This window comes from Cetorhinus maximus, chromosome 7 (assembly GCF_964194155.1).
Source record: "Cetorhinus maximus chromosome 7, sCetMax3.hap1.1, whole genome shotgun sequence".
NCBI classification, from domain to species: Eukaryota; Metazoa; Chordata; class Chondrichthyes; order Lamniformes; family Cetorhinidae; genus Cetorhinus; species Cetorhinus maximus.
Window position 1 is genome coordinate 60344687 of NC_135885.1, and position 12688 is coordinate 60357374.

At 41.6% G+C, this 12688-nt stretch overlaps 1 protein-coding gene across 1 annotated transcript in view; it reads left to right on the plus strand.

Annotated features, from left to right (window-relative positions):
• uxs1 (UDP-glucuronate decarboxylase 1) overlaps positions 1-12688 on the plus strand; it is a 106658-nt gene that overhangs the window by 66759 nt on the left and 27211 nt on the right. The window contains exon 11 of the mRNA XM_078545576.1: positions 11215-11258. Within this exon, the coding sequence (XP_078401702.1) occupies positions 11215-11258 (44 nt within the window). The remainder of the gene's footprint in view (positions 1-11214; positions 11259-12688) is intronic.

Below are 12688 nucleotides of genomic sequence, written 5' to 3' on the forward strand. Positions count from 1 at the left end.
AAGAATGGATTCCACTTGTGCTTGCACTTCAGAGTGTTATCTGAACACCTTATTGGATTATTGTGGTTCTTTTCCAGGTATCTTTTATTTTTCATTGTATAAAGATGTATCGCAGGTACTAGGTTTCTGCTCTATTTGTATCTTAGTTCGGATTAGAGCGGAACAATTTTTTTGCCTGACAATTAGTAACGTGGTTTACAGCTTTTGTCAAAACTAAATTACTGACCACTTCTAACAATATGAACAGTTTTTTGCAAATATGGTGCTGTGTAATCTAATAGAAATAGGCATGCATGATTAATGTTGTAAGCATTAGTGGCAACTTAAGTCTTTTTAGAAAATCATTGAGGACACGATTCTAAGGGGTTTCTTACAATATCTAGAGATTTTAGAATTAACTTCCTATTTTCAAATTTTCATTTTAGTGAAACGAATAACATTTGGCCTATCCTTTTAACAAAGGAATTGCTAGCATTAAATTTTCCAACTTTTTTTTTTAAAAGTCCCTTCATATAAACAATCCATTTTGCTGCTCTGCCACAATAAATGTTGAATAATCCAGTTTGCCCACTCAAAAATAAACACACCTTTCTCCCACTTGCTGTTTAGGTGGCCACCTCTCTTTTTCAGTCCTCTGTCACCCGCACCTTCCAGACAAAGGAAGTTAAATTTGATACTGTGGGCATAGGTGCCAACTCACGTGCAGCATTGGGGGAGCAGGACTGAGGCACCATCAGACCTGGCGGGTAAGTGTCATTGGCAACTTTCCCCACCCCCTCTCTGTTTCTGTGGTTTCCCAGCATGGTGCTGAGGTCAGTTTCACAGCACTGTTGGCCCAGGATACTGGGCTAGAGCAACACAAAAACTCTGCACATGGTTAACTCAAACCCAAACCTGTTGTGTGTATAAAGCAGACTTATCCCCAACTGAGACCATGTCTCAGTCAGCAGTGGCATAATGCTGAAACAAGAGCGTGTCACACATAATAGACTACAAACAAAACTGAGACACCTGCTAAAAGACAGATAAATGCTCAGAACACCTATGCCTTCAGCCTCTTAGCAGTTTTTGTGGGCCTCCCAATGGAGAAGAAAATGCTTGTTAATGTGAAGTTCAATTGGATAGATAATGAAAAGGCTAGAATGCCATCTTAAATTGTTCTGGTACATTTTAACCAGATCATTGTGTTGCTGTATTATACCCTCAAAATTATCATTGGAGGAGCCGTTTTTATTGATTTTCAGAATGTGGGGGTCACTGGCCAGATTCCTTAAGCAGACATTTTTTTTTTGTTCTCTGTATAGAGACAACTCATCCCATCCATGGTTTCCCTGAGATTTTCATAAGCTACTTGAACTTCTGAAATCCTTAAGGTGATGCTTCTCCCATGATAGTGTTAGGTGGGGCATTCCAGAAGATTGACCAGTGAACCTTTGTTGCATTACCCGTAAGGCAAATGCATCCTTTCTTGGGTACAGAAACAAAAACTGCACAGTACTCTAGGTGTGGTCTCAGCAAAGCCACTTACAATTGCAGCAAGATTTCCTTGCTCTGTATTCCAATCCCCTTGCAATAAAGGCCAACATTCCATTTACCTTCCTAATTGCTTGCTGTATATGCATGTTAACTTTGTATTACATGTACAAGGGCACCCAAATTCATCTGAACACCAACATTTAATAGCTTCTCATCATTTAAAAAATCATTTGTGGATAAAAAATAAATAAATATTTTTTCCCCATTTTTATTTTCATTTTCTTTCTTATTTATTTTTATTTATTTATTTTCATTTTTATTCATTGTTTTATCCTCACCTTTTATCCCATTTCCAATCTTTTTTTCCCACCACCGTCCCCTCCCCCCCACCCCACCCCCACAAGGGCCACCTGTCACTTGTTCATGTTGTTCTCTCCAGAGTGCTTACCCTTGTCCTGCCATTATCACATTCTGTTTTCTGTCCTTAATATCACCATCAGCACCTCCTTTAGCCAGTATCACAATCATTAACATTCCTTTGTCCTTTTGTCCATGTCATCCCTGGCAATCTCTCCTTTGCCTCCATCTATCGCTGGCCTTCTATCCAGCTTCACCTGCTCCACCCCCCTTAAATAGTGTAAATTTCATTACATTTTTACTTCTCATTAGCTCTGAAGAAGAGTCATAAGGACTCGAAATGTTAACTCTTGTTTTTTTATCTCCACAGATGCTGTTAGACCTGCTGAGTTTTTCCAGCATTTTCTGTTTTTGTTTCAGAAGTGGGGGATGTTCGTTGATGATTGCATAATGTTCAGCACCATTTGTGACTCCTCAGACACTGATGCAGTCCATGTCCAAATGCAGCGAGACGTGGACAGTATCCAGGTTTGGGCTGACAAGTGGCAAGTAACATTTGTGCCACACAACTGCCAGGCAATGACCATCTCCAACAAGAGAGAATCTAACCATCACCCCTTGACATTCAATGGCATTACCATCGCTAAATCCCCCACTATCAACACCCTGGGGGCTGCCATTGACCAGAAACTGAACTGGACTAGCCATATAAATACTCTGGCTACAAGAGCAAGTCAGAGGGTGGGAATCCTGTGGCGAGTAACCCACCTCCTGACTCTTCAAAGTCTGTCCACCATTTACAAGGCACAAGTCAGGGGTGTGATGGAATACTTGCCTGGATGAGTGCAGCTCCAACAATGCTCAAGAAGTTTGACACCATCCAGGGCAAAGCAGCCCATTTGATTGGCACCCCTTCCACAAACATTCACTCCTTCCACCATTGATGAACAATGGCAGCAGTGTGTACAATCTACAAGATGCACTGCAGAAACTCACCAAGGCTCCTTAGGCAGCATCTTCCAAACCCATTCTCACTACCATCTAGAAGGACAAGAGCAGCAGATATATGGGAACACCACTACCTGGAAATTCCCCTCCAAGCCACTCAACATCCTGACTTGGAAATATATCACCATTCCTTCACTGTCGCTGGGTCAAAATCCTGGAACTCCCTCCCTAACAGCACTGTGGGTTTAACTATACCACATGGACTGCAGAGGTTCAAGAAGGCAGCTCAACACCACCTTCTCAGAGGCAAATAGCAATGGGCAATAAATGCTGGCCTAGCCAGCAAAGCCCAAATCCCGTAAATTAATTTTTTAAAAATTATACTGCATGAGAAGAGAGTGCTGATTGATTGGCAAGTGGACTCTGATTGGTAGAGGTATTGCCATGGAGAATGCACTACGGGACAGTTAACTGTGCCAGGCTTCTATTCAAATTCAAGCCAGGAACATTGACTTGGCCAAGGCATTGCCATGGGGAATGAACCAAGGAATGACCGTCCCCCAAGCTTTTCTTTAGTTGAAAAAGGTGCAATGCGTGGACATGCTCTTTCTCTTTGCAAAGGACAGGGCCCTGTTTGAATCGATGTAGCTTCTGGCATGCATAGGTCAGCCATACTGTGAACCTGACTGATAATCTTAGTCTTGATCAAAGTGTCCATGTAACTCTACCCCTCCCTGATTCCTCACAATGTTTGCACCTCTGAACTGAAATTCCTTGAAATGCAGACACTTAATGCAAAAAAAGTTGTCCCAATAGCAGTGCTTTTCACAAACTACAGTTGCAGCACACTACATACATTGCCATCCCTATCTAAACTTGCATTATTTAATCAATTAAAGTTTGTGCATGTAATGAACTTAGCTTATACTTGATCCTGTTTAAAATATAGTTAGATCAAATTAAATATTATTCGCAAGTGTTAGAATCAGAAGGCTACACCACATTCTCACTCATTCAAAACGTCCAACTTTTACACTTTTTGCATGCACTCTGTTTCCACTCAGTTTCATTACATTCCTTTGCCAAAAGAAAATAGTCGAAGAATATGATCATATGAGTATTTTTTTATTCATTCACAGAATGTGAGCAGCGCTAACATTTATAGCCCATCCCTAATTGCCCTTGAGAACATGGTGATGAGCCATTACTTTGAACTGCTGCAGCCATGGTGGGAAGGTACTCCTGCAGCAATGCTAGGAGGAGGTTCCAGGATTTTGACTCAACGACAATAAAGGAGTGGTGATATAGTTCCAAGTCAGGATGGTGCGTGATTTGGAGAGGAACTTGCAGCTGGTCTTGTTCTTGTGCACTTGTTGCCGTTGTCCTTCAAGGTGGTAAAGGGTGTGGTTTTTGGTACCATCGAAGATGGCTTGGCAAGTTGCAGCAGTGCCTCTTGTAGTTGGTGCATGTTGCAGCCATGGTGCATCAGTGTGGAGGAAGTGAATATTTAATGTGGTGGATGGCATGCCAGGACCGCTTTGTCCTGGATGATGGGCTTTTTATTCATTCAGCCAAGTCTTTGGAAAGGCTTTGGCAAATCAAGAGTTAAGTCACTTTCAACAGATTAGCCAGCTTCTGATTTCTTGTAGCCACAGTACTTGTATGGCTAGTCCAATTAAGTTTCTGGTCAGTGGTGACCCCCAAGGTAATGGGGGATTCAATTATGGTAATGCCATTCAATGTCAAGGGAAGGTGTTTGGATATTCTCTTGCTGGAAAAATAGTTATTACCTGGCACTTAGTTCCAGCTTAACTGTTCAAGCTTAAATATTGTCCGGTTCATGCTGTATGTGGGCACAGACTGCTCTATTAGCTGAGGAGCAGTGAATGCAGCTGAACACTACAATCATCAGCAAATATCCACACTTGTGACCTTCTTAAGGAGGGAAGATCATTTTTAAGAAATAGTTGAAGCTAGTTAGGCCTAGGGCACTGCCCTAAGGAACTCCTGTAATAATATCCTGGAACTGAGCTAATGGGCCTCCAACAGCCACAACCATTGCTATCGTGCTAGGTTTGACTGCAACCAGTGGTGAGATTCCACACACACACACGCCGCCGTGCCCCCCCCCTACCAAGCGATCCCCAGTGATTTCTAATTTAATAGAGCACCTTGATGCCGCACTCGATCGAATGTTGCCTGGATGTCGAAGACTGTCACTCTTGCCTTGCCTCCTGAACTCAACTCTTTTGTCAGTGTTTGGATCAAGGCTGTAATGAGGCCTGGAGCCCAACCCAAACTTTGCACTGGTAAGCGGGTTATTGATGAGCAAGTGCTGCTTGATAGCACTGTCAAAGACGCTTTCCATTACTTTTCGGATGATTGAGAGTAGACTGATGAGGTGGAAATTAGCCAAGTTGGCTTGGTCCTGCTTTCTGTGGACAGTACATACCTAGTAATTTTTCCACTTTTTTTCGGTTAGATGACTGTGTTGTAGCTGAACTGGAACAACTTGGCTAGAGGGGCAGCTTGTTTTGAATTACAAGCCTTCACTGCAGCAGAGATGTTGTTGGTGCCCATAGCCTTTGTTTTTTATCACGTAGAGTCAATTGAATTGGCTGAAGACTGGCTTCTGTGTTGATGGGGACCTCAGGACTTAGCCGAGATGGATCATCCAATCGGCACATCTGACTGAAGATGGTTGTAAAGACATCAGTCTGGTCTTTAGCACTCTGGTGCTGGGCTCTGCTAGCTTTAAATATACAGTTAGCTGCCTCCTCCCGTTAGCTGTTTCGTTGCCCACGACCATTGATAACTGAATGTTGTAGGTTGTGGAATAACTTAGCTCTATCTATAACATGTTGATTCTGCTTTTTAGCATGGATCTAGTCCTGTCTAACAACTTCAAGAGCTTGGCACCTTATTTTCAGTTACTTCTAGTACCACTCCTAGTATGCTCCACTGCACTTTCTGTTAAACCAGGGTTGATCCCCTAGCATGATGGCAATGATGTGAGGGATACATTGGATTTTGATGTTACAATTCTGCTGCTGCTGATTGTCCATAGCTCTCATCGGTGCCCAGTTTTCAGCTGCTAGTATTTTTCTTCATAAAGAGTGTGTGATGATCATTCCTACCGACGCAGATGCACCTATAATAGATTTTTTTTTTGATTCATTCATGGGATGTGGGCATCACTGGCTAGACCAGCATTTATTGCCCATCCCTAATTTCCTTTGAGAACTAAGTGGCTTGCTAGGCCATTTCAGGGGGTATTTAAGAGTCAAACACATTACTGTGGGTCTGGAGTCATATGTAGGCCAGACCAGAGAAGGATAGCTGATTTCCTTCCCTAAAGTACATTAGTGACCCAGATGGGTTTTTATGACAATCAACGATATATTCATGGTCATCATTTGACTTTTAATTCCATTTTTTTTCTTGAACCTGAGTTGCTGGATTACTAGTCCAGTGACAATACCATTACACCACCAACTCCCCTAAATAAAATGGGATGTGGGCGTCGCTGGCTAGGCCAGCATTTATTGCCCATCCCTAATTGCCTTTGTTCAGGGGGCAGTTAAGAGTCAACCACATTGCTGTGGGTCTGGAGTCACATATAGGCCAGACCAGGTAAGTATGACATATAAATGAACCAGATGGGTTTTTACAACAATCAACAATGGTTTCATGGTCATCATTATACTTTTAATTCAAATTAAATTCAATTGAATTCAAATTCCACCATCTGCCGTGGCGGGATTTGAACTTGGGGCCCCCGGAGCATTACCCTGGGTCTCTGGATTACTAGTCAAGCGACAATACCACTATGCCACCGCTTCCCCTTGTTGGTGAGGTTGAAGTCAAATAGGCTTTCCCTCATGTATGTTCTCTCACCACCTGTCACTACCCCAGCTTTGTAGCTATGTCCTTCACCTCTCGGCCAGCTCAATCAGTAGTGGTGCTACAAAACCTCTCTTGGTGATGGACATTGAAGTCCTCCATCCGGAGTATCTTCTGTGACCTTGCTATTCTTTGTGCTTCTAACTGGTGTTCAACAGGGAGGAGTACTGATAATCAGCTGAGGGAGGTTGATAGTAGGTAATCGACAGGAGGTTTCCTTGCCAACGAGAGAGAATCTAACCATTGGCATTGGCGTGCAATTACATCATCTTCGCTGAATCCTCCACTATCAGCATCCTGGGGTTACCAGACCAGAAACTGAACTGGACTAGCCTTATAAATACCGTGGCTACAAGAGCAGTTCAGAAGCGAGGAATCCTGAAGTGAGTAACTCACCTCCTGATCCCCCCAAAGCCTGTCCACCATCTAAAACGCACAAGTTAGGAGTGTGATGGAATGCTGTCCACTTGACGGGATGAGTGCAGCTCCAACAACACTCAAGAAGCTTGATACCATCCAGGACAAAGCAGCCCGCTTGATTGGCACCCGTTCCACAAATATTCACTCCCTCCACCACTGACAAACAGTGGTAGCAGTGTGTGTACCATCTACTAGGTGCACTGCAGAAACTCACCAAGGCTCCTCAGGCAGCACCTTCCAAACCCACGACTGCTACCATCTAGAAGAACAAGGGCAGCAGACACATGGGAACACCACCACCTGGAAGTTCCCCTCCAAGTCACTCTCCATCCTGACTTGGAAATATTTCATTGTTGCTGGGTCAAAATCCTGGAACTCCCTCCCTATCAGCACTGTGGGTGTACCTCCACAGGGACTGCAGCAGTTCAAGAAGGCAACTCACCACTGCCTTCTCAAAGGCAATTAGCGACGGACAATAAATGCTGGTCTAGCCAGTGATGTCCACATCTCGTAAATTAATTATTAAAAAAACCTGATGCCATGCAACTCCTTGGGGTCTGGAGTCAATATTGAGACCCAGGCCCAATCTCTTGTGACTGCATACCATTGTGCTGCCACGTCTGGTGCATTTGACCTGGTGGTAAGATGGGACATACCCAGGGATTCTGATTGAGCCTGGGACATTGGCTGAAAGCTATGATTCTGTGAGTATGACTATTACAGGCTGTTGCTTGATTAGTCTGTGCAGCAGCTCTCCCAATATTGACAAAAGTCCCCATGTTAGTGAGGAGGACTTTGCAGGGTCGACTGGGCTGAATTTGCCTTTGTCCTGTTCAAATCCTAGGTCAATGCTGGGAGCCTATTCAGTTTTATTCTTATACGATGTCATGGCGGTTTCAGAGGGCAGTTAAAAGTCATTGACATTGCAATGGGTCTGAAGTTACATATAGGCTAAACCATGTAAAGATTGGCGGATGCCTTTCCCTAAAAGATGGTTGTAAACCCGATGGGATTGTCGATACTTGTTTATTATTCCAGACTTATTTAATTAATTAACTGAATTTAAATTTCCCAGCTGCCGTGGTGAGATCATTACTCCAGTAACATAATCACTACATGAACAGGGCAAATGCTTTCTAAATCTACCTTTTTTTTGCCTTCTGCAACAATGTGCTCATTAGCTACCTCCAGATAACATTTATGCAGAGTTACCATTAATCTATTGGAGATTTTTCAGGAAAGGCCAACCTGTTAAACCAGATCAATAGTTAGTATGTGAGTTAACCTTTAATATGTATAAAGCTGAAATGTGCACTAATCCACATAGCTTTGTCATGAGGTATTATTTTGTGAAAAAGAAATATGGTATATAGAGGAAAAATATTTATATGTTTATAATGCATTCAGTCATCCATGTTCTCTGCATACCTCTAGTTCAAGGAAAATTGGAGCACTTCCCTGTTATCGAAGGCTTGTTTTATTGATCTTGTACATGTATTTGATAAATGTGCTATTGGAGGTTGAAAATTTTAGCCTTAATTATTAGCTTTTTTTTTGGATTCTTCCAGTGCCTGGCATGCTTCCCCACATCAGTGGATCATCCTTCTTGGCTTAAACAAAATAACTCCTTTTAAAAAAAAAATATCCTGCACTTTTTTTCTGGACCTGTCAAAAGCTTGACCTTGTCACTTTCTATTTTCAAAACCTGTCATTGTGAACAAGGGGAGGTGAAATAAAACAGCCTGAAAGGAACAGAAATTTCCCAACAAAATGGGTGTGCATTGTTTATTGATTGCTGAGACAGATGAATGAAATGTTCAATTTCCTATAAACCTTTGGGGAAACAACATCCAATGGCTTGTGTCGTTAATATTTTAACCACCAATCATCACAGTGCTTATTTATAAACATGATATAAAAGTTATATATTTTAAAGTGGTTATTTCCAAACCCTTTCTGTTGAAAAAGGATGGATAAAAAAAGTACCAAATATAATCAATGAGAATTCCTGGACTGTTCACCTCAGGCATGTTCTGTGAGAACACTGGATTACCCTGTAAAAAGGTTATTTGAGTTTAATGGTACTGCACAGCAAGATTACTCCTAAGGAGCAATTCCAAGAAGAGTTTTACATGGTGTTCATGCATGTTATTGGGCCTCTGCTGTTTACATTCTGATAAGAATAAAAAGAAAGATAATAGCAATCATCAAATTTGCTGATTGTGTCAAGATATGTAGCCCGGTGAGTACATAAAACAGATTATTTTGGCCCTTCACAACAATTGAAAGGCCACAATGGGATCCTCCGTTCAAATTTAGGTATGTTAATATTAAAAGATGGAGAGGGCTCTGACAAGACACTAGGAAGAGTCATAATTCCAGTAAGCAAAGTAGAATCTAGATTTCTCATTATATAAAAGATAATTAAGAAGAGAGTTGAGTTAGGTCATTCAAATGATAGGTGTGGACAAAGTGAATATGCACAAGTTATGTAGTTTGATCTTTGATGAAACAATGAGGACATTAATACAAAGTAGCAAAAATTATTTAAAACTAAAGAGAAGAAGATACTTTACCTGCAATGTAAGTACAGCGGTCCTTCAATATAACACTGTCCTGTGCAATCAAATGTCCAACTCGGCAGTTTTAAACAACATCAAGTTATATTTATAAAGTGACTTTAACATAATAAAACACCCCACGGCGCTTCACGGTAGTGTTATAAAGCAACATTAGATGCTGAGCCACATAGGTGATATCAGGGCAAATGGCTTAAAGTTTGGTCAAAGAGGTAGGTTTTAAGGAATTTCTTAAAGGAAGAAAGTGAGGTAGAGTTGGAGAGGTTTAGGAAGAGAACTCCAGAACTTAGGGCCCAGGCATCTTAAGGCACGGCCACCAATGATGGAGCAGTTAAAATCAGGGATGTTCAAGAAGTTGGAATTAGATGAACACAGATATCTTGGAGATTGACTAATCATTTTTTTTAGATTTAAATTGCAAAATTTTCACTTATCGACCATAAGGTGTGTTGTTTGATCCGATTAAATCAATTCATGCAGCCATTGATCACAAAATGAGTTTGAAAGAAGAAACCCCTTGTTCATTTAATCCCATCTTTCCAGGATATCAACCTAATATATCTTCCCATTACTTCATCTAACTATTTCTGAAATATTCAGGATCCTGTCCTCAACCATCCTTCTTAGCAACCCGTTAATTGACCTTGGTGATTTCTCCTCATAGCTTTCTGTTAGCCTTAACTGATGTTTTTACTTGGACTCCCAAATCTCTACCTTTACAGTTCCTAGTTTCTCACCATTTAGAAAATATTGCAACTTATCTGCCTTATCCTCAAAAATGGATGACCTCACACTTACCCACGTTGAACTCCATCTGCCATAGTTTTGCTCACTTAATTAGTCCATGTCCCTCTGCAACTTCCTCCTGCTCTATTTATACTACTCGCTGTTTCTGCTAATCTAGTGCCACTTGGATATCCAATTCTCTCTTCCTTCATTAGAGTTATTAATAAATATGTGAAAATTTAAGGCCCCGGAACAAGTACCTGAGGAACACCACTTGACACATCCTGCCAATTTGAGCACAGACCCTTTATCCCCACTCTGTCTCCGACTCTCCCCGCCCCCCCAAAAAACATTTCCAACTCAAGCCAAAAGGCTATGTGCAACTCCTGCACTCTCATTTTTGAAATCACTAAAATAAATCAAAAATGAAAGGTTATTGATATAAAAGGATGCAATTCCATCACTCTTTTAATAAGAATTTGCTTAAATTTTCCATTTTCTTTTGACACTTTAAGCTGCTCCCGTACCGGCACTCCTGAATCTAATTTCTCTAATCTGTAATCTTAAAGACCTCTTATCAAGTCCCCAGCATCATCCTCCTCTCCAGAGACTGAAGTGGACAACCTTTCCTTATGTCTCAGTTATACCATTAAGTACTATTTTATCGTTCCAATGTTGTTTTTTGTATAGTAGTGCAGTAACATATTTTCTGAATTCTTATTAGCTGGTAAAATACCTTCAGGTTACTATACTTCACTATTTATGGGTTATATATTTAAATTTACTTTTTTAACTGTCTTCACAGGTTTATGGTTCAGGATCGCAGACTAGGTCTTTCCAATATGTAAGGTAAGATATGTGTGACTGGATGTGTTCTATGTATGCACTCGTGCATCTATCTTTTTGTCCTTTCACAAATAGATTATATTGTTTGGGCCTATATTAACCTTCATATACATTTATTTTGTGAAAATTTTGTGCATATTATATTTAAAACTCCCATAGAAATGTTGGCAAGGAGTCAAGACCAAGTATCCAGACCATTCTTTGGGTCAAGAAAACTTAGAAGAACTGGGAGGATAAATAGATCCAGGAGGAGAGGAATGGGAGAACAGGAAATTGGGAGAAACTGAGAGAAGAGAGGAAAGGAAAGACTGAAAAACAGGGAAGCTGGAAAACTCTTCAAAATATTATCATGAAGAGGGGAAGGGTTTGGGTGGATAATGGTTAGCTAAGTAAAGAGATTTGGTGAACCGGCCCATCTGTATTCTTGGCCACTCATTTGTTCTCGATGAATAGAGGGAATGTGGGGCAGGAATTTACATTCCGCAGGCAGGTGTAATATAGCGCACAATGATGCCAGGCGAGCGTCCTGACGTCATCGCACACTTGCGTGATATTTCGGTCGGCAGGTGCACGCAAGAGCTAGCAGCGCACCCCCCGCCAATTAATTAACCTATTAATTAAAAACTTTTTTTCACTGCCCACCCAACCTTATGGTCGGCAGGCGGGCAAACAGGCCAGACAGTCTTTGGATTTTTTAGGAACCTTCATCCATGGGCGGGATGAGGTTTCCAACAATAATTTTTAAAAATAAAAATGTTTTGACATAATTTTTATTACATTTATGTTCATGTGAGTGAGTCCTATGTGGGGACATTTTTTTCACATTTTCAAAATCTTTATTTTTACAATTCTTCAGCTCCCCGAGGCAGCTCCCTTTCTTCAGGGAACTTTCAGTGCACACAATCTCGCGCATGTGCACACTTTTGCCTTCGCACATCTCTTGCCCCCACCCTGGCAGCGCTGAGCTTCCTAGCGTGCCTTTCATGCTGGCTGGCCGTTAATTGACCAGCCAGCGTGAAATCGCATTCAGGGGCCGATCGCAGGTGACGGACTGTTTCCCGGCCACTCCCAGGCCCGCCTGCCCGAAGACCCGAAAATCCTGCCCTTGGATTTACCCTAAAGGAAGTTTCAGTAAGCCCTGATATCAAAGTTAGCTGGAGGAGATCATACCCTTCTTCATGAGCATTAACAACATCCAATTCATTGCAGGGAGTTAGTTCACCAGTGATCACAGGTTTTCAGTTGAAGCGATAGGGGAACAAGTGACATTAGCGATCTGGCACATTGCAGGTTGTCAACCATCTGTTGCCAGCAACATTAAAAGAGGGTTGTTGGAGAGGGAGATTTTGGGCTTGGTTGCTTCTTCATCGCTGCACTTTGATTTTGCTTCTCTCTTAAGGATCAGAAAGATCACTTGGGGTTCAGTTTGAGGC